This window comes from Bemisia tabaci, chromosome 10, assembly GCF_918797505.1.
Source record: "Bemisia tabaci chromosome 10, PGI_BMITA_v3".
Classification (NCBI taxonomy): Eukaryota; Metazoa; Arthropoda; class Insecta; order Hemiptera; family Aleyrodidae; genus Bemisia; species Bemisia tabaci.
In genome coordinates, this window is record NC_092802.1 from 42,578,147 (window position 1) to 42,600,106 (window position 21,960).

Here is a 21,960-nt window from a genome sequence, read left to right on the forward strand (position 1 = left end):
GACCCAAGTTTTTTCGTAAAGACAATTCTATAAAAAAGGCATAAAGTTGCTTAAAATTATTGTAAAAAGTTCTTCTACGTCTGAATAGTTCAGTTTAAGTATGTATGTGCCTACATTTTGAGATGAACCCAGAAGCACGCAAAACAGAGGAAATCCTGAAAATTATACAGATATTAGGTATGGGACTTTTCTTATCAAATTCTCCAAGAATTCGTTAAAATTTTTACTAAAAAGAATGTAAATTAGAGCCAAAAATAGGCATAGGTAAAAATAATTACACAGCAGAATCTCCAGATTGCTTCAATAGCTATTCTTTCACGAGTTTATGGTACTTGATTTATTAGTAAATTTTTACATATTTTACATCTCTTAGATAGCCGCCAGGCGCTAAATTATTTACATTCTACAGGAGCGCACAAGACTAAGGTTTATTAAGCGTAGCGAGTATTGTGTGCCCATAGAATTTATTTACACAATGTATGAAGCCTCTTCTGCGATATCAACCAACCTGAAATGTATTTGTAGTGGAACATTCATTATCGTGGCTCCGAACATTCACCAGCAAATACCTAGAAAGAATTATCTATGCACCCTCTCTGCGGATATTCTTTAGAATGTTCTGACAGGGTTCTTTGAAAAACATCGGATAAATGCTGCACTCTTAAGTATTCAAAGAACCATAAAAATTATTAAAATCTTCTCAGAATATTTTTCAGCAGAATATATTCTTACCAAATGCTCTTTGAATTTTTAACGGCATAGGTCTTCCGAATATTCCAAATATGTTCGGTAGCTAATATTTTGAGAATATTTCAGATTAATGCTTTAGGTTCATGCGAAAGGGAATATTCTCATGCAGCATTTTTAGAAAATATTTCATACAGACTATTCAGTGAGTATTCGATATTCAGGGTAACGAGGTCAGCTTGTAAGGTGGGGTATAGGAACCCACATTTGTGCCCAAAGGAAAACGAAGATCGAAAACGCTAAGTAGGCGGTAATTTTTGGAGATACTAAGAAGACTTGTAGATTTGTTTGGAAAACGAAGCCTTCAAAGGGATCGTTGATATTTACTGAAAAGGAATTTTTTTTCAACATTTTTAAAGCAAAATTCTCGAGAGACAAAATTACTGAAAGATCTGTTGCAGTTTTGACTTTTCCAATAGAGGTGATAAAAAAACTCAACTAAAGTTACGGTAGGTAGTTTCTCAAAGACTTTTTCAAGTAAATTTTACTTTAGAAAAATGTTGATAAAAGAGCTCATTCATTTAGGAGTATTAGATTGTAAGGGTTTTCTTCAAACTAACACTTGTAAAAAAATTTCCCGTCATCGGTTCGATTCTTTGCCTTCTTGCTGAAATTGATGAAATATATTCGAGTAATCAATTTTCAAACAATTTAAGTAATTATTAATCGATAAATTGAATTAAATTTTCCCTCAATCAGCAGAAAAAAACTTCACAATTTTTAAGCACCATATAAAAATTAAGAGATAAAAATTATAATCAGGCAAAACTCTTTATACACAGTGGCTCAGACAGACCATCATTAGGTACGGTATATCAAAGCAGGAGAGTCGCCAAGCTTAAAACTCATCTTCAATATAAATTTCTTCTACTGGATATGCAGTTTCTATGTACTTTTCGTAAAACCTCTGGAGCGCTCGACTGGAAAGAAAAGAAAAAAATAGAGAATTAAGTAAGAACCTAAAATGATATTCACAAACGAAAGTCTATCAAGTATGATTTGTCGATCAGAGTAGTGAATCTCCTTTCTTGCTCACTAGTTTGGGGTCTTGATAAGACTCCGTAGAAATATCAGACGAGGATGCATTTGCCATTGTAAGACAGGAATGTAGGAGGAGAGAAAGAAGGAGAAGTAGACGAAAAATTAATAAAGGAGGAAGAAGCAGAGATAATTAAGCAAAAAGAAGGAGAGGAAGAGGAGGAAGAAAGAGAGGCAGGGAAAAGGAAGTGAAGTAGGAGAAAGAAGAGAAGGAAATGTGATAGGAAGAAGGAAAGGGAAAGGAAGAGGAGGATGGAAGGAAAGGAAAAAGACGGGCATGAAGGATGAGAAAAAAAGGAAGTAAAATACGACAGAGAAGAAGTAAAGAAAAAAGAAGAGGTAGAGGGGAAGATAAAATAAAGGAAAAGAGAAACCACGAGAAGAAGGCAAAGCATAGAAAGAGGAAGAATAGAACAGAAGGGAAAGAAAAAGCAGGAGAAGAAAAGAAATGTAATTAAAAAAAAAAAAACCATTTTTCTTCTTTTCCTTCCGATTTTTTCCCTGCCTTTTTTCGCGTTTTCTCCTCTTTCTTTTTCTACTTCCATCTGTACCTATTTCTCTTCCACTTTTTCATTCTTCACCTCTTTTTTCCCCTTCCCCAGGAAAGATGCGTCCATCCAGTTTTTGTTTTGTTGACCATGTGATCGTTACCTACGTTATCCATGGACAAAGGTCCATTTTTTCGTGGACTCGCACGTTTCCGATGCTGAAATTCTACGGCCTACCTCCAATTCAAGTTGAACGAAGAGGTAAGAAATAGATACGAACCCAACTGATTCGACGACTGGTCTCGTTGATTCGGTGGCCAGGAAGAGGTGGCAGGCGAATCGCTGGAGTTGGGGGTGTTTGGTGATGAAGCACATGTAGCGATGGTCCTCGGGGTGGAAGGCGCAAAACGTGACATTCTTCAGCGCGTAGAAGTAGTCGTGGCAAGGCAGCTGTTTACTCTTTTGCTGAGGGAGGAAAAAAATGTAGGTAGTCATTGAACATTTGTCATTGGAGTGCATTTAAGTACTCGAACACCTCAATCAAATTATTAAAAACATCAGATAATAGGTATTTAGTGAAACTTCTTTTCGCTCTGACGCGAGTTCTGTGGCCTAATTTATTGAATTTTGACGCATTTATTCTTAAAAGGACTATCCACTTAAACCCTATGCGCATAGTTCCTTCTAGCATGAGTACGTCCAATTGATTGGTAAAGCGATAGACAAAGAAGACAAAAGGTGCTAAGCGATCCCATTGGTTGAAACGAGTGGTTTTGATGACTTCAGGTGAAAATGGACGCACGAGGTTAAAGGAAACTATGTGCATAGGATTTGCGTGCAGCAAAGTTCCTATTAGCATACTTGTCCAAATGATTGACTGACATTGGGTCTCTCGTGGGTCGCCGTTCGTTAGTCTATTACTCACCTTTGTCGGGTCATCAATAGGATCGTTCCATTTTCCCTCTCTCCTTCGCCATCGTTCCCAGATAGCAAGATTGAGCTCCGTCATTTGGATCCATTAGCCCGTACAGGAGCTCGCTCTAATATTCGCGTTTTTATCGGCTAATTATTAAAATCGATCGACAAAATTTTGTCGATCGATTTTAATAATCAGCCCGATGGTCGGACACCTTGAGAACGCAGGACTGTGGCTTTCTGTTTCGAGGGAGACATATTTTTCTCGACTACCTAAATGATCTTGATATCGTTGGCCATTGTGCAAACCCACGTTTCTCCGTTCGCGATGTTGCAGACTCCTTGTTATACTTCATTATTCTTTGGTAAATCATTCAATCTTATTTCCCGAAAACTACCCTATGTAATGTTTCTGCACTTTTAGCAAAATATTCAGTGAAAATTTCAGGTAAAACATTTGGCTAGTTTCTTCTTCAAAAACTTAATAGAAGCTAAAATTTTGAAACATTTCAATAGAGATACGTGGTTTTGAACTGTGGCTATCGTTTTATGAATTGCATGCATCTCAGCTCTGAAATTTCATCATTATTACTCCGTTTTCCCACCATATTCGTCCGGTTTCGCTAAGATTTTGCTATTTTTACCTAATTTTCCTCGTTCCCTCCGTCAAATCTGCCATTTTCTCAGAAATGGCGCCGAAACGGTTGCGCCGAAAAGTCCGGACACCAGGCCGGAAGTAGCGGTTCTTGGTGCAAGACGAAGTTTATGTAATAAAGAGCGGGGCTTACCGAGGGTTTGGTCTTGTCGTTCATCCTTAACCCCTGATCGGAGACCTCAAGGATGCAGGACTGTGGCTTTTGCTGAGAAGAAGTCATCTTCTTGACTGCCTGGTTGAGGACGGCATTGCCCTTGTGACAGAGGGTCTCGAGGGAACCAAGGTAGCCGATAAGGAAGCGTTCCCGCTTGACTTTGGGTCCGGCCGACCCCGAGTCGAACTCCTCGTACTCCAGATCCACTGCGTACGCCGATGGGAAGATCCCCTGACGGCCCGTTCGCAGATTCACGCCTGTCGGAAGGAGGAAATTCACGACGTTTTCAGTCCGAGCAACCAGTTTTGCAGACTACAACTACTAACTTTAGTTTGTCCATCATTTTCCCATTTATAGTCCAATTCATGAAACCTTAGGCTTTTTATTCGGCATTAAAATCCGTGGAGGGCAACGCATTATGTCGAGGCCACGATGACCGGTCCGCTCGCAGGATACTCTCCGTTTGCGCAGCTAAGAGAGGCCCGCAACCATAGGCGGTTCTAGACCTTCATGCTTGGGGATGCCCAGAGGTGGAAAATGACGAGATCCCCCTCCTCCCATCATCCCTTGCCCATATCCATTGAATACTGGACACTTGCAGATTTCAAAAATTCATAAAATAAAAATATTGCCAATTTTTTGCGCTTCATCATACGATTTTTTCTCGACGTTTTGACTTGCCCAAAAGCCTATTTCACGGTTCCGGTAACCGTACTTTTGCTTGGGAGTGCCCGGCACCCACTGGCACCCCCGTAGAACCGCCTATGAATGTCACCGTGTAATTTAAATTGATCACAATCTGCGCTACTTGGGCTCTTCTTGCACTCCTTCGTTTTCTGTTTATGTTCTGTCTTGTATTTCGGGGGTCTCAAACTCCCGAGTCTTTGGGACTAAGGTTCAGTCGACTCACCCTCACACCAAAGATCCTCAGCTTCTTTCTGGACGTAGATGGGGTCACCGATCTCGATCTCCATTTCGTCGTGGTGTCGGGGTAGGAATTTGTGAAGGGCTCGATGTGTCGCCTCCAATAGCTCTAGCTGGTGGTGGGTGAACGGCAGACTCATCGAACTGGTCATCGAACTAGGGGTCATAGAATCTGAAACATAGAACTTGTCCAATGAACGGTGACCTTTCCAATGGGTCACCAAACCTTGTGTTTTTTACTTAATATTCTGAAAGTATCGGGTAAGTAAAGGGTATCCCTGGGTAAGAGCATCAAAATGCCCCTCCTCACGGATTGTGAATTTAATGGTCTAAACCCTTTCAGGAGGTCCTAAAAACATGCTTTTGGGCAATTTTCCCCTCCTGGCTCCAACACCCCCCCCCCCTCCAGCTCCGAAAAACCCATTTTTCGGGGAATTTTGGGGTATTTTCACGTTTTATTTCGTATCTCTCGCAATTTTCGATAAAAATGCACCAAAATTTCACCAATTACACATCAGACCAGTCAGATTCTTGGGTAAAAAAATCAAATTTATCGTACCTTATTTAGACCCCTAAAAAAATTCGTAAAAATCGTCAATTTCCAATTTTTTTTCAGATTTTAGCGGTTTTAAAAAAAATGAGGACACATACATTTTTTTTTTTTTTTTGCCGTAAAATGTAGGTAATACACCCAGTTGTTACCAAAAAAAATTTCAAGCCTTCACGCGTGCTGCGTTCCACCGAAAAAATGGTTTTTTTGGCGCCAAAACGGTTAAAATGGCTCTTTTGGCAACGGTTTACTCGCACGCTATCAAGATAGTAACACTAAAATCTCTAATTTTTGGTTTCAATGTTTCAAGAAGCATGCCCTAGTATCGTCAGAAAAGGTTTCAAGTCGATCGAGTCCTTGCGCCCACGTAAAGTACCGGTTTTTGGCGCCGAAATGGTCAACATTGCTATTTCAGAAGAGGTTACTCGTGTAGGGTGGCCCTTATTTTTGAATTTACGGAGTTTAAAGTGCGGAACCCTGCAAATGGTTTCATTTAATGAGAAAATAACGGGGAAAAAATAAAAATTGAGAGAAAAATGTCTTAAAACGCGTCTCAAAGAGCCTGAAGTTCCGAGCGTGGCGTGCGAAGACGCGTTTTTTCGTCGTTTCGCGAATTTTTTTCCTCCCTTTGAAATGTTTCTACGGCTTTGAAATTTTAGAGATTATACACTGTTTAGAGTACTTTACGAGAAAAATAATGAAATTTACATAGCTCAGTTTAAAATGCTCTTTTATCCCATAAAAGATGCCACGTCGAGCGATTTAGCCGATTTTCACTTACAATCTCCCCGCACGGCGTGTCTTTTTTCCACCTTTAAATTGTTGCTATGGTTTTGAAATTTTCTGAAGTGTCACATACTTTATAGTAAATTACGAAAAAAATGACAAAATTTACCTCGCTACTTTCAAAATGCTCCCTTTTCCCCTTCAAAGCGGCCACATCATGCGATTTCTTCGATGATTTTTCATAACATTCTCTCGGCACGGTTTGCATGAACGAGATTAAATTTTTTGAAGAGTCAAAAGCAAAAATTCTTCAGATTCTAGAAGTAGAGTGTCTGCCGAGTCATTTAAACCAAAAATAAACAATTCTGTTCAGCTGCTGGAAAACAAGTCGACTTAAAGGTATTTCGAAGCTAACATGCAAATGAACGATATAAAGGACAAATCGGCTAAATCGCTCGACGTGGCATCTTTTATGGGATAAAAGAGCATTTTAAACTGAGCTATGTAAATTTCATTATTTTTCTCGTAAAGTACTCTAAACAGTGTATAATCTCTAAAATTTCAAAGCCGTAGAAACATTTCAAAGGGAGGAAAAAAATTCGCGAAACGACGAAAAAACGCGTCTTCGCACGCCACGCTCGGAACTTCAGGCTCTTTGAGGCGCGTTTTAAGACATTTTTCTCTCAATTTTTATTTTTTCCCCGTTATTTTCTCATCAAATGAAACCATTTGCAGGGTTCCGCACTTTAAACTCCGTAAATTCAAAAATAAGGGCCACCCTACGAGTAACCTCTTCTGAAATAGCAATGTTGACCATTTCGGCGCCAAAAACCGGTACTTTACGTGGGGCGCAAGGACTCGATCGACTTGAAACCTTTTCTGACGATACTAGGGCATGCTTCTTGAAACATTGAAACCAAAAATTAGAGATTTTAGTGTTACAATCTTGATAGCGTGCGAGTAAACCGTTGCCAAAAGAGCCATTTTAACCGTTTTGGCGCCAAAAAAAACCATTTTTTCGGTGGGAACGCACCACGCGTGAAGGCTTGAAATTTTTTTTGGTAACAACTGGGTATATTACCTACATTTTAAGGCAAAAAAAAAAAAAATGTATGTGTCCTCATTTTTTTTAAAACCGCTAAAATCTGAAAAAAATTGGAAATTGACGATTTTTACGAATTTTTTTAGGGGCCTAAATAAGGTACGATAAATTTGATTTTTTTACCCAAGAATCTGACTGGTCTGATGTGTAATTGGTGAAATTTTGGTGCATTTTTATCGAAAATTGCGGGAGATATGAAATAAAACGTGAAAATACCCCAAAATTCCCCGAAAAATGGGTTTTTCGGGGCTGGAGGGGGGGGGGGGTGGTTGGAGCCAGGAGGGGAAAATTGCCCAAAAGCATGTTTTTAGGACCTCTTGAAAGGGCTTAGACCATTAAATTCAAAATCCGTGAGGAGGGGCATTTTGGTGCCCTTACCCAGGGATACCCTTTATTTAGTTGAGCTTATTTATTGCTTATTTTACGAGACAAAATCCCGAACAAGTCGGCCGGTTTAAAAAGTCCGAAGACGAAGGACTTTCAAATGCGCCGGAATGGCGTAAAAATAATGTAAGTGTCGTCAAATTGTTCTCTTCTCTCATTTTCCCTTGATGTTTATTCAAATAAAACGTATTTTAAGGTGGCAATGCTACTTGTTTACTTCAGATAACACGAATGAGATTCGATTTTGATTCTGAAGACATAGTTTTTACTCTCCCATTTTTTTCATTTTCGTGGAGTAGGAAGACATCCGACAAAAGTCGTAGAAACCCGTGCCCTCTTCTGATAGAGGCCGGATGACATTACTGTGCTCGTCGTAAAATCGGGGCGTTTTAAATTTTGCTGAAAGGTTGCGCTCGCTTGTCTGCGTATTTCTCGGTTTTTAAGTTCCTTTTTTGCATTTTTAATGTACGCATCGTGTTAGGTATACGCGACGTTTACGTTTGGAAAAATTTATTTGCAATTTAGTCAAAATTCGCACGTGGTTTGGTGACCTTTTCTCTTTTCTTCCATTTTAAGAGTCCTCTCCACATTTCACTCACCCGGACGGGGACTTGATCGAGCATTTCTAGAACGTCTAGACTATCATTCAACAGGATCGCCCTGTTTCCCATTCGTCTTCTTTGTCTATAGATTTGTCTTTCAGTTTCAATAATGAGCCCGTCGCAATGGCGCTTACCTACCGTGGAACATGTTGGAACTGGGTGAGGAAGATTTCGGGCCGTCGGGCGAGTGGACGGTGGATATCCCTGAGTCGTGGTCGTGCTCCGTCGGGGAGGAATCCTGTTCCTCCAAACACTTCATCATCAGGAAGGATCGGGGGTGAACCTGTGACGTCATCCCTTTCTCCTTCTCCCCGATCACCATCTCAGGGTACAGGGTCTCGCATAGCTCCTCCGCCAGGCTCAGAAATGCTGCACACAAAAGCAAAGAATCGTGCATGTTTTTAGGTTTTTTTGTCGAGACAAGTTCGGAAAGCAGAGGAAGGTAGAGGAAAGCGACGGCAGTGTCCAGAAAAAATCAGGGAAATAGCAGGGCAGTGTAAGGCGCGACAAGAAGGTGCAGGAAGTTTCAGGACAAATAAGGGGAAACTGGAAGAAAGCAGGAATGTCGAAGAAAACTGGAAAAATTCAGAGAAATAAGTGAGAAAACAAGGAACATCAGGAGAACAAGAACATATTTTAGACAGACATCGGAGAAAGGAGGGGAATATCAGGGATAGCATGGAAATACAGGGAGAAACTGTAATGAAACCAGGGAAACAACAGGGGAAACATGTCAAAAAGGGAATGTCAGTGGCACTAAGAAAATAGGGAAATATCTCGGAAAATTGTGAGAATCAGGCAATGTAACAAGAAAAAACTGGCATAATTCAGGGGGCTCTGAAAGAACACGAGGAAGTATCAAGGAAAACATAAACATAAAGATAAACGTGAAACTGGAAATAAGTAGAAAAACAGAAGAGATAGCATGGTAAAATCAGGGAAAATAAGAAAATGAATGGGAAAACTAGATCAATCATAAGGGAAGCACGGATGAACTAGATGAATTCTAAAGACGCAGGGAAATAATAGGGAATGAATCAGGAAAATACCAAGGACAGTAGGGGAGTATTAAGATGTACTGGCCTGATTTAGGGAAAGAATAAGGAATACACAGAATCATGAACGGAAACTGGAACCGGTAAGATATAGCGAAGAAAGGGAATTTTCAGGGAAAATGAAAGGAAGGGGATAGTCTCAGGGAAAATTGGAGAGATCTGGTAAGGCATGGAAATATATGTAAGGAAGTCGGAAAAATTAAGCATGCTCTAGGCTTAAAAGATTTGGGACTTAAAAGGGAGATAAGATGGAACAGAGGTTGAAAAGAAGGAAAAGGGGTGAGGGAAGAAGAAACAAGCTGCTGGTTCCAACACTACTGTGTTGGAGAGCTCGCTTTTGTGAAACTATTAATATCTATTATTGATTTTTTCTGAAATTGTATATATATTATTTGAATCTTTACCTACCCAATTATCGGAGGTTACATGCAGTAGCAAAAGGTTATGATGTATTTACATAAGCCAAATTTGTCACATTACCTACAATAAATAAAGAGAAATAAAGAGAGAGAAATGGAATTATCTTTTACGAATGTGATTTTGCAGCAAATGTTGCGCAATGGCTGTTTTTGCCATCGCTTTTTTGTCTCTGGCTTTCATCGTTGATAAGCTTTCTCGTAACTTGGCAACGATGTAATTAAACCATATGATTTAATTTTTTTTTTTTTTTTTTTTAATCAAGTCGCCGACTTGCATTAAGGTTATACTTTGTTAAGTTGGCAGTCTAAAATTCTGAATTGTTGTCGGCACAGTTCAAATGAACTGTTATTGGGCACGGTTTGGATGACCGTTTCTGCCACAGTTCTTACACAATACTTATGGTATACATTAAGAGCTGAAAAGGAATTCACTTGAATTTTAGCTTGGAGCTCGAAAGAGCACTTCAAGCCTTTGTATGCGAGTGCGGCTCAATGGAGCACCTCCCGCCTTTCTAGGTACGCGGTGGCTCGATGGAGCACTTCACGCACTATATATTGCCCGGAGCTCGAAAGAGCACTTCATGCATCTGTATTTTAAGGTTAAAACGAACTCTAAAGAAACTCAAAGGCTCAAACGAATTCTCAAGCAATTCAATAATGCGAGGGTCAAACGAACTCTGAAGCATTCTTAATATTAGGTTTAAACAAACCCTCGAGGGATCTCAATGCGAGGCTCAAACGAACTCAAAGCATTTTCAATGAGGCTCAATCGTTCTCTCAAGCATGCAATTATTTTTAGGTTAATTAACCTCTTATGGGCCCAATAACGACAATCTCAAGGATTATCCATTAATTATGCGCAGTTTTTAATCTTAGTCTTAGTAACGAAGAATTAAATGAACAATTTATTAACGTCGAGGTCACCATGTTTTTTTACTTTAAGAAATAATAGCAATTGCAAGTACAACTGCATACAAAAACTGCATTGAAAAGATAAGAGGATGATAACATACAATTAGGTTATTTGCTATAAAACCGTAGCAACATGCTATAGTATGCTCGACCCTTGGAAAGTGGTGCTCTTTAGTGTAGCAAATGAGGAACAATTAATCCTCCGTTGAATGAAGGAACGGAAATGTTCGACGAAGGAAAACTGTAACCCGCAAAAAAAGACAAAATTCAACTTTTGGACGTTGAAATCAGTTGAAATAAATTGGACTTTGGCCGTTCCTCCGACGGCAGCGCGAACCATCCATTTGTCGCCACGGACACTGTTAATTGTCAAAAGAAATCGATCGCAAAGAGCTCTCCCGAGTGGGCGAGCTCAATAAATAGAGGAGAGAGAAAAACGAAAGAGAAGAAGGAAAATAGGAAGAAGACTTACGTTTTTTCTGCGTGGGGATCTGCGGTAGCTTGCGTCGTTTCCTTTCCGGGTGATGGTGATTGGGGTGCGAACTTCCGAAATCTTCCTTATCCTTCCTATCGGTCTTCTCGTTCCTGTTCTGAGCGGGTTTGCTGAAAACGGAGGCTGGCAGGTCCTCCTCGCTCGAGGAAGTGGCCAGGGGGCGACGTGGCCCTGCTCGGGGGGCCCCCTTGGCCTCGGGGCCCTCAAGAGGGGAGTCGTCATCCAAATTCACGTCATGCACTAACCTGGAATATCGAGCAGTTTCGTTCAAGGACAGTGTTGAAATCGGGGAAAATTATGGACTGTATCTCGCGCTAAGGAACTCCGAATCAGGATACTTTGTGCTATGAAAATTGTTTATTTTTGGCGCAGAGGAAGAGGAGAAGAAAAAAAGAGACTAGGAGGAATATGGGAAAAAGGAGAATAGGAAGGTGGGGAGAGTAACGAAGAGAAGAAATAGGAAGAAAAATAGGGGAATGAAGAGGAATAGAAAATTAATAGCAAAATAGAGAGAAAGGAGGAGGGGTAAAATAAGAAAGAGAATCAAAGGAAAAGAGGCCGACAAAATGAGGGGACATAAGAGAAACACAGGGAAAAATAAGAGGAAAAAATGCAAGGCTAGGCAGGAGGAACAGAAGACGATGAAAAGTAAGATGAAGCTAAAGAAGATGAAGAGGATGAAGATAAAGATGAAGAAAATTAAGAAGAAAAAAAGGAGCAGAATTTTTCTGCGTAAAATCATTAATAGCGCATTTTTTTAAAATGAGTCTAAAACGTTTGTTCCTATTGTTCATTTCACAAAACCTAAGACTTTATTCGGCATGAATGGCAACACGAAAAAAAAAAAAAAAAAAAAAAAAAAAACATTGCTGTAATACTCAGGAGGGTGAATAAAATAGAAATTTCATATTGCTAAAAACGGGACTTGCAATGCGGGTGGTAAAACAGCAAAACAAATTTTTGCTGTAAAAGCAGAATGAAAAAATGCGATCTTCGCAATGTGAAATTGCTAGTACTCCCACATATAAAAAATGCGAAAATCGCCGAATAAAATTGCTGGTTTTGCAAAATTATTGTTAAGTTAACAATCACATTTTGCGATTTTCGCATTAGCAAAATACAACCGTGTGCACGCGCTCCAGGAGACGTTTTCGATACTATTCTTCTTTCGAATGTGCAGCTGCGTTAGTGGACCAGGAGGTGGGTCGAGAAGTTTCTACTTACCTTAAAATCCGTGCCGTCCTAGTCGAGATTAGAACCCACGCCTCGGGATGGAGTTGATGTCCGAAGTCCAGCACTTCACCACCAGACCAGCCAGGTTTGATATCAACGGGCCCCTAAAGTCCATCTCTTAAACTATCGCAGGCCTCTGAGTTCGTGTTATGCGTGTTTATTAACGGATTCTTATAATATTTGGTACCAGTCAAGATCATCAGTACCAAAAACGTCTCCCAGAGCGCGCGCACACGGTTGTATTTTGCTATTGCGAATATTGCAAAATGAGACTGCTAACTTAACAATAATTTTGCAAAATCAGCAATTTTACACAATTTGCTAATTCAGCAAAATTAAATTGTACAAATAGCTTTTTTATTTGTTGTAATCGCAATAATAACGCTACATTGGCAATAATTCTTGTAAAAACAGCAATTAATGAGGTGGTGTAAATCGCAATATTAAGATTGCTAAAGTAGCGATTGATTTTAGTAAGTTTCGCAAAATAATTAGTAAAAAGAGCAAAATCATACGCTAATTCGGCAAACAATTTGCAAATATGTAGCAAACATTTTAGCGATAACAGCATAAACCAGTAATGTTATTTTCGCAAAATTTTAGTTTGCTGTTTTCGCACAATAAAATTACTATTTTTGCAAATTGTTTTGCCATTCTCGACATGATTGTGGGCATTTTAGCAAAAAAGCGATTTGCAGAAATCGCAAACCATTTTTTGCCATTTTGGCAAATGTTTTTTTCCATGAACGCATTAGCAAATATTTTTTTCCATGAACGCATCAGTCTCGGCTGCGATGACCAGACCGCTCGCTGGACACCTTCTATTGTGCAGCGAAGAGAGGTCCGCAATCCGTTCATTGTCAGGGTAGAAACAATGGGCATGCCCGGACAAAAATTTTTTCGCCGTTGAAAATTTTATCCTTCAGCGTGCAAATTTAGTTCCAGCGCGAAATTATGATAAAAACGCACCAAAATTCCTTTCAATTGGACGTATTTCTATCAAACAGAGCTATGTGCAGAGGGAAAGATGGGGTGTGCTCGTTCATGCTCGGGCCATAAGAATGAATGGGAAATATTAAGCGCCAGTGACGTCAGCAGCATCGACGAGAGAAACGACGATCGGGAAGGCGTTATTAACTTCATGAGCCCTGCTGACAAGGCTCTAGATACATGCCCACGGCTCATGGGTGCCGCACTTAGTTGGCTCACAGTTCCGTCTGCAGAATTGGGGAAGCGGGATTTCACGTGCTGTCAAACGGAACTACGTGCACAGTGAATGAGCCGTGGGTATGCACGTATGCAGAGCCTTGTGGACAGGGCTCATGAGTCAAAGACCGCCTTCATGATTGTCGTTTCTCTCGTCGTTGCCGCTGACGTCACCGGCGCTTATATTTCCCATTCATTCGTTGGCCCGAGCACCAACGACAACGAGCACACCCCATCTTTCCCTTCGCAACTAAGTTCTGTTTAATAGAAACACGTCCAATTATCTTAATTTCGAGCCAATATACGGCGTTTTCGGCGAATGGCGATTATGCGAAAATGCCGTACATCGGCTTAAAATTACGATAATTGAACGGAATTTTTGTGCCTTTTTATCAAAATTTCGCGCCGAAACTGAGGGCTCACGTTAAGAGATGAATTTTTTTAACGGCAAAAAAATGTCGGTCCAGGTACAAGAGCTCTTCAAGGAGGGATCAAGGGTGCCCATTGTTTCTACCGTGACAATGAACGGGTTGCAGGCCTCTTTTAACTGCACAGAAGAGGATGTCCAGCGAGCGGTCCGGCCAATGCGGCTAAGACTGATGCGTTGCCCTTTCTGATTGTAATGCCGAATAAAAAGAGGTTTCTTGAGATGGACTATAATTGCAAGGTGTAGCCCAATTCGACGGTGAAACTACCAAACCACGTATCTCGTTTGCGGTGTTCAAAAATCTACGCTCACATTTTATTTTTTTGAAGTAGACCAAATCAATATCATTCCTTGAAATTTTCACGAAATTTTCTCCGCACAAAGAGGAAAAATCACAGAAATTTCCAAGACCGGATGTTAAGTAGTTTTTCATTTAAAAAATAAAGTATGACAGGAAGTCTCCGATGTCGCAAACCGAGATACGTGGTTTGGTAGTTTCACCGTCGAATTCTAGTTCCCGTAAAATCACGTACCTGCTTTAGACAACGAATGGTACGTATGCCGTTTCTAAAATAAGTTAGAAACGTCGTTATTACACAACGAAAGTCATTTAATTCGGTCGATCAGAACCAAGAAGGAACCATGAACATAGGATTTGCGTGCCTTACAGTTTCCGTCCATACATTTGTTATGTATAAATATTTACTTTCAGCAAAAATCCGCAATAAGCAGGGAAATATTTTTCAAGATAAGGAAAAATCAGGAAAATCTCCGTGAAAACCAGGGAAAATGAAAATATGTACGCTGAAGGGAACTGATAAATATCTATGGGCAAGGAAATAAAATCGAGAGGAGCGAGGAAGCGCAAAAATGTAAAAATACCGAAGGAGAGACATAGTTTATTTAGCTTTGGAGTAAGAAACAAGAGAGTATTATTTCTGGCTCAAGCAAGCATTAGTTTCCGCATTCAGATTTATGTTTTAATTTCTTAGCCAGAAAGTGTGGCTCCTTATTGGATATGTATCTTGTACATTCAATTCAGTTGTACATGTCTTTTTTTAACACAAAAGCGACCGAATCAGAAAAATAAGATTTTTCACAAATGCCATTTATCAGGGACAGTTTTCCCAAACATCAGGGAAATACTGCCGAAATTCAGGAAAATAGTACGTAGTAGTACATAAAAATATGTACTTTATCATAGTTATACATATATTCTTTATATATCATACATCATCATTATTCATCTACCATACGTACAAGTATTTTTTTGTGTTAATATTTGTTTGTTTTACACATTCATTACCCATAGAATTAGATGTTCGCATGCGTTAATGCAGTAAAGAGGAAATATTTACTATCGCGTCAATTCTGAAGGAACTACGGAGCTCTAAACCTGGGAAGTGTATTTGTACCTATATAGTTTCTATCAGCTCACATAAGGAAATATTAAGGGAGCTCCTCTTACTACTGAAGAAAATGTTCCTAAAAATCAGGGAGAATACAAAAAATCCCTCAAAATCACATTTTTGGGACTTATTCATGCGAACAATTGTGTTCCTCATAATATTTGTACACATTTTCCTCGCCATTTTCTATAAAACATTTATTTTTACAGAAAGACCTTAATCCTTTATCTTTTGCAGTGTGATTATCCAAACTTTTCCTCACATTTGGATGGATTTTTTGCGAATGACAGAAAAATATTCCTGTTCGGGACTTGTTTGGATTTAAAAAGAACACATTTAAACTTCAAATTTAAACCTAATACCAAAGATAATAAAGTACATACTTCATAATACTACACGTATATGTATTTTTTGTTTGTATCTATTTTTTACATATGCATTACATATCATATATTGAATACTAATTCGGGAAGGAGCACTCTTTGTACAATTTTATAAAATCGGAAGGAACAATACGTAAACAAGCGGAAACACGTTTAGTTTACGTATCGACTTCTCCAAACAACGAATCTCCTCCCTTGAGTTTGCGGTTGTGAAATTGAACGGAAAAATTCATCGAACTTTTAGAAAAACTCACGTGTAAGGGTGCGTGAAGGGGTGTTGCTGAACCGAGAGTTTCTCAAAGTAATTATTGCAGTGGAACTCCTCGAATTCCGTGTCGGCCATTTTCTGCTTCGCATCCTACTGACAGACTGATAAAAGCAAGAGACTGACATGCTCATTCAAAACAGCGTATCTGCGTAGGGTCTTCGATTTGAGTTGCGCGGTCATTGATTAGTGCGGTGGAGGACCTCTGGCGCATACACGTATCGATTGTCGTTGGGGCGCGACGACTCCAAAACGCATGCGCCCACCGCTGGATTCCCGTTTCCCGCCTCTCGGTCGGAGAATTTTGCCAACATGCTCCAGCTTGTCGTTATATTTCCCTCTTTTCCCTGATTTCTTCAGTTTTCCCTGATATTCCCTCATTTCCTCCGGAATCTCCATGTACTCTCGCTCGATTTAGTTTCCCTCCTACAGTACTCTTATTATCGTATGTTCCTGTTCTACCTGATATTCTCCCGAGTATCCCCATTTCTTAATTATATTTCCTTCTTTTCCCGGATCATCTATAATTTCTCCCATTCTTTTCAGTATTCCCTGATATTTTCGTGTTTCCTTAGATGTTTTTCTTCGCTTCTTCGATTTTCGCCCCTCCGCCCTGTATGGGTATTCTGCTCCTTCCTACTTTGCCGTTGGTATCACCGTTTTTCTTTAAATAGAAAATCTCTAGTTTATCCGAAAGTCTATCTGTTAATACCGATTATTTATTATTTTCTTCTATTTATCCCGCTTTTTTGTCAGTTTTCCCTCATTCTCCCTAGTTTCCCAATTAAGTTTCGTGTTTTCCATATACATACGTACAATGAACTTGTTAGCTATCAATTTATTTCAGAATCCAATTATTAAAGACTCCTTAATTCTCTTATAGGTACAGGGTGCGGCAAAAGTCCCGGGACCCCTGTTTAATTTTTTTACGGCTGTAGCTAGGAAAATGAAATTTGGGGGTTAGTCCTAGGTCAATGAAAGCTACTTTTTGACCCCCCCCAAAAAAAATTTCGGGGGCCCCCCTTTGGGGAGAGTTACGGACCCTAACTTTTTTTTCAAATGGGAAGACCCCCTTTGTGATATCTCGTTCGAAAGAGCATAAAAAAAGAAAATTTTTCGCGTAAACCCGAAGTCATTATCTCAAACCGTTTCAAAATGGCGGCCGGTCAAAGTTCAAAATGGCCGAAAATTGGCACCTCTGCTATTTACACATGGATTTGCTTGAAACTCGGTATCTGGGGGTATTTTGGCACGAGAAAAACGAATTTGACGTTAGATTTTTAAAATAACCCTAATTTTTCTAAATGGCCGCCGGTTTAAACTCAAAGTGGCCGAAAATTTGTCAAACTTGATTTTTTGGGTTTGTTTAAAAATGTAACGTCGAATTCGTTCTTCTCGGGTCAAAATACCCCCCAGAAACCGAATTTCAGGCGAATCCATCGGCAAAAAATCGAGTTTGTCTAATTTTCGGCCACTTTGAGCCTAAACCGGCGGTCATTTAGAAAAATTAGGGTTATTTTAAAAATCTAACGTCAAATTCGTTTTTCTCGTGCCAAAATACCCCCAGATACTGAGTTTCAAGCAAATCCATGTGCAAATAGCAGAGGTGCCAATTTCCGGCCATTTTGAACTTTGACCGGCCGCCATTTTGAAACGGTTTGAGATAATGACTTCGGGTTTACGCGAAAAATTTTCTTTTTTATGCTCTTTCGAACGAGATATCACAAAGGGGGTCTTCCCATTTGAAAAAAAAAAGTTAGGGTCCGTAACTCTCCCCAAAGGGGGGCCCCCGAAATTTTTTTTTGGGGGGGGGGTCAAAAAGTAGCTTTCATTGACCTAGGACTAACCCCCAAATTTCATTTTCCTAGCTGCAGCCGTAAAAAAATTAAACAGGGGTCCCGGGACTTTTGCCGCACCCTGTAAAATGAGACATTATACCATTTTGGGTGCTTCTGGTTTACCAGATGCGCCCTTCTTAGCCGCTCGACTCTTCGTTGTAACAGGTGTTACATGGGACAGAGCGTGTTGTCTCATGGGGAATGATGCAATTTTGGTTCAGGCGGTAACATTTTGATCTTTTTCGTTTTCTGTTATTCCTAGAAATAGTGTAGAATGTTGGATTTTGTGCCAAACAAATGTGCACGGATTTATCACCGGGTTACATCATTTTAAGGTCCTCGTCATACTTAAATATTTACCCGATATGTGTTTTTCGAGTAAATTTGAAAAATTTAGGAGTAGTCACGTGATCTCTTTACTTAGTGACGTTTTACTGTGCTTTTCTGTGATTGGTCCATTTTTTCATTGGGTTTTCTCTGTGGCCGCCATTATCTCACTTCAAATTTCGAGAATAAAAAGAAAAAATAATGAGCAGTGTACATGGTGGAAAATTGCTGTGGAGGACCCATTCCGTCCATAAAAGCCCAAAGCAGATGTTCATATAACGATTGATCGATTTAATTCATGATAAATCCAAATACTAATTTGCCTCAGGGCCAATCCATTGGGCCAAGACGCTAATAAGGTGGATCCTCGAAAAACAGCAGTGAAGCATGTGTCCAAGGAACTTCTGAAAGCGCCTCTTAATTCTCCGACCTAAAAGTTCATTTTTTAGTTAAATAGAGTTGTTTCTCAAATTACAACAGCGCTTCCAGCGTGGCTGAGTTACACTGCGCCCAGCTTTAACCTCGAAGGTCGGGGTTCGATACCTCGCCGGGGAGAATTTTTTTCATGGTTCTCTTTTAACTGAAAAAGTATGGGCAACTATATTACTTCCTTCTGCCACTAAGAGAAGCGCATCCTGCAACACTATAGCGTTGGAACGTCTTGTTTTTAGTTTATATCAGAGTTACCTATAAAAGAGCCGGATGCAAAAACGACATTTTTCGCCCCCCCCACTAAAACTTATTCAAACTTCGTCTATCAGTTACTAATACTGGAGCGCTTCTTTCCCCAAATTTTCAGACCCCCAAAAAATTTTGGGGGGGGCGCTAGGGAGGTGGAAGTCAAAACCTGTGAACCTCGATATCTTTCGAACGAAACAAGATATTGAGGCCCCGTTTGGACGAAAAATCGTCTAAAATTGCATACTTTAAGATTCTAAAGGTCAAAATCCCAAAATTAAATTTTAAAATTAACTTATGTGCTTTTTTTCAGTTTTTGAGGAAAAAATTTCTTTTAAACAGATTAAACTGAAATTTCACATTTTTTGATTTGAACCAAACCCAGTTTTTTAAATTGCTCGTCTTTTTCCGCATCCAACGAGTGGTCGTATAAGCTGGGGAACCGAACGGTTCCGGAGTTATGATCATTTGAAGTTTCCGCTCAACGCGCGCTGACCGATTTTCGCGCGCAAAAAAGTCGGATTTGACTGTTATTAAATCAGATTAAATGTTCAAACTGAGCAAAATGCATTATTAGGGACTCTCGAGGGTCGCTGAGTTCAGAAATTACAGAAACTTCCAAAAAATTCACGTTTTTAAAATTACAGCTCCGTAGCGCTATTTTAGAGGCCCACTGAGCGCCAACCAGCCGCTCAGTGGTCCTGTGCGGAGCTGTAATTTTAAAAACGTGAATTTTTTGGAAGTATCTGTAATTTCTGAACTCAGCGACCCTCGAGAGTCCCTAATAATGCATTTTGCGCAGTTTGAACATTTAATCTGATTTAATAACAGTCAAATCCGACTTTTTTGCGCGCGAAAATCGGTCGGCGCGCGTTGAGCGGAAACCTCAAATGATCATAACTCCGGAACCGTTCGGTTCCCCAGCTTATACGACCACTCGTTGGATGCGGAAAAAGACGAGCAATTTAAAAAACTGGTTTTGGTTCAAATCAAAAAATGTGAAATTTCAGTTTAATCTGTTTAAAAGAAATTGTTTTTCCTCAAAAACTGAAAAAAAGCACATAAGTTAATTTAAAAATTTAATTTTGGGATTTTGACCTTTAGAATCTTAAAGTATGCAATTTTAGACGATTTTTCGTCCAAACCGGGTCTCAATATCTTGTTTCGTTCGAAAGATATCGAGGTTCACAGGTTTTGACTTCCACCTCCCTAGCGCCCCCCCAAAATTTTTTGGGGGTCTGAAAACTTGGGGAAAGAAGCGCTCCAGTATTAGTAACTGATAGACGAAGTTTGAATAAGTTTTAGTGGGGGGGCGAAAAATGTCGTTTTTGCATACGGCTCTTTCATTTTCCACTGATTCTTTCTGAATTTTCCCGCAGCTTTTTCCCCTTATTTTTTTATCCAGTGTTTCCAAATTTCCGTGCGAATTCCAATGGTCCCTTTATTCTTTTCAATTTACTGCCAATCTATCCAATTTTCCTTAAATCTTTCCTATTTCTCCATCCTGATATTTCCATAGTTCCCGGATTCTATTTTAGTTGTTTGAGTAACTTGCCAAGATTCCTTCGTTTTCTTTTATTTTTTTCTGTTTCGCTGATATTTCCTAGATTTCAGCATTATTGCCTGATTTTTTCCAGATTTCCCTGTTATCATTTATAAGGTCAAGATTCCTCTGATATCTAGATACGTTTTCCGGGACTTCTTACTTTTTTCCAATAGATCCCCGCATGATTTATTTGTCATTTTCCCCGATATTTTCTGATTTATTTCAGCTAATCTTAATAATTTCCGTTTCCATTGATAGGTACTTTCCTACTTTACCCTAATATTTTCCTAATTTGCTTTCACATCATCGTATTCTCTTCGATTCTCCCAGCTTTTCCAGTTTTTTTGGATAAATTTTAGACAGGTCCTTCGCTTTGGTTTAGTTTCCCTCGATTTTTTTGTTACTTTTGATTTTTCTAGCTACTTCTAATTTTTCTAGTCTTCCCCGATTTTTCCTATTTTCACTATATTTTTCAGTCGTTTTTTGAAATTTTTCTGTTTTCTATTTATTGTTATCTTATTTTCTCGAACATTTTCCAGTTTTCCCTTATTTACTTTTCTTTTCCTTATTGTTATAAAATGTTGCAAACTCAAATGTTCAAAAAACCAAGACGTATAGTACGAGGAGGGACCAAAAAACTCGGAATTTTGCTGTAACTTGGTAACGATGGAAAATATTCGGGTTCTAACGATGTTTAACTAGGAGCTTTGAACAGTCATTAGGCCAAATTTTAACGTCGTAGCACATTTTCTTCCATTTTGGCGAGACTTGGCTTAAGGGATTGTTTGGCGAGTTCCTAGTTTTTGAAGGTAGATGATTTTCCCGGGCAACGCTTGACTAACTCTGTCACTTTTAGGAAGGGAATCTTGCAAGAAACATGTTTTACCTATGGCGAAAGTGAACAATGTTGAAGTGAAATGTTTCTCTGCGTTTTCATGTGTGATTTATTGGTTGAACTTCGGCTGTATGCCCATCGGTCATCACCAACTAGAACACTAAATGGCGGATTCATTCGGCAACAATACGTTTCAGGCCTACATTTTTCACAGCAATGTTTTGAATATTTCTGCATTAAATTCGAGTCATATTTTCTAGATAATTAAATGATCTATAACCATCCTCATTCTCAAAAATGCATGCGAATTCCTTCATTATTATCATAGGTTCTAGCCGATGGCGTTGGCGATTTGGAGCCATACAGAGGTCTCGGGCGATACAGCACTATTTTTAAATCTAGAAACCGTATTTACAATAAAGTTATTGATGAAGCTTGTCCTATAAGAGCAGCACTTTGAAAGTTTCACAGAGAAAGCCGCGTGTTTCTATCGAGTAAGAGAGAAAAATTTAAGCGCTAAGTGTTGTCACTGAAATTGATCCACCTTAAAACAACGAACTCGTCAGACAACCCCTCTAACCAAGTCTCGCCAAAATAAAAGAAAATGTGCTAGTATGACGTTGAAAGGCCTAATGATTCGCTTCATGGC

General features: G+C 39.4%; 1 protein-coding gene across 1 annotated transcript; it reads right to left on the reverse strand.

Annotated features, from left to right (window-relative positions):
• Nucleotides 1–289: 289 nt before the first annotated feature.
• Aplip1 (JNK-interacting protein Aplip1) lies at nucleotides 290–16,282 on the reverse strand. The gene is made up of 7 exons (XM_019043730.2): nucleotides 16,077–16,282; nucleotides 11,144–11,409; nucleotides 8,424–8,654; nucleotides 4,908–5,093; nucleotides 3,977–4,254; nucleotides 2,554–2,738; nucleotides 290–1,667 (listed from the first exon to the last, which is right to left on the reverse strand). Exons 1-7 carry the CDS (start codon nucleotides 16,163–16,165, stop codon nucleotides 1,586–1,588), a joined length of 1,317 nt encoding a protein of 438 aa, XP_018899275.2. The 5' UTR covers nucleotides 16,166–16,282; the 3' UTR covers nucleotides 290–1,585.
• Between the last annotated feature and the right edge of the window lie 5,678 nt (nucleotides 16,283–21,960).

Excerpts from the sequence above, each read along its gene's own strand:
- Aplip1 (XM_019043730.2), bottom strand. The coding sequence starts at position 16,165 with ATGGCCGACACGGAATTCGAGGAGTTCCACTGCAATAATTACTTTGAG. Across the intron at positions 11,410-16,076 it reads CCCTTCACGCACCCTTACAC|GTTAGTGCATGACGTGAATT; the intron begins GTGAGTTTTTCT and ends TCGATATTCCAG. Across the intron at positions 4,255-4,907 it reads TGAGGATCTTTGGTGTGAGG|GCGTGAATCTGCGAACGGGC; the intron begins GTGAGTCGACTG and ends TCCTTCCGACAG.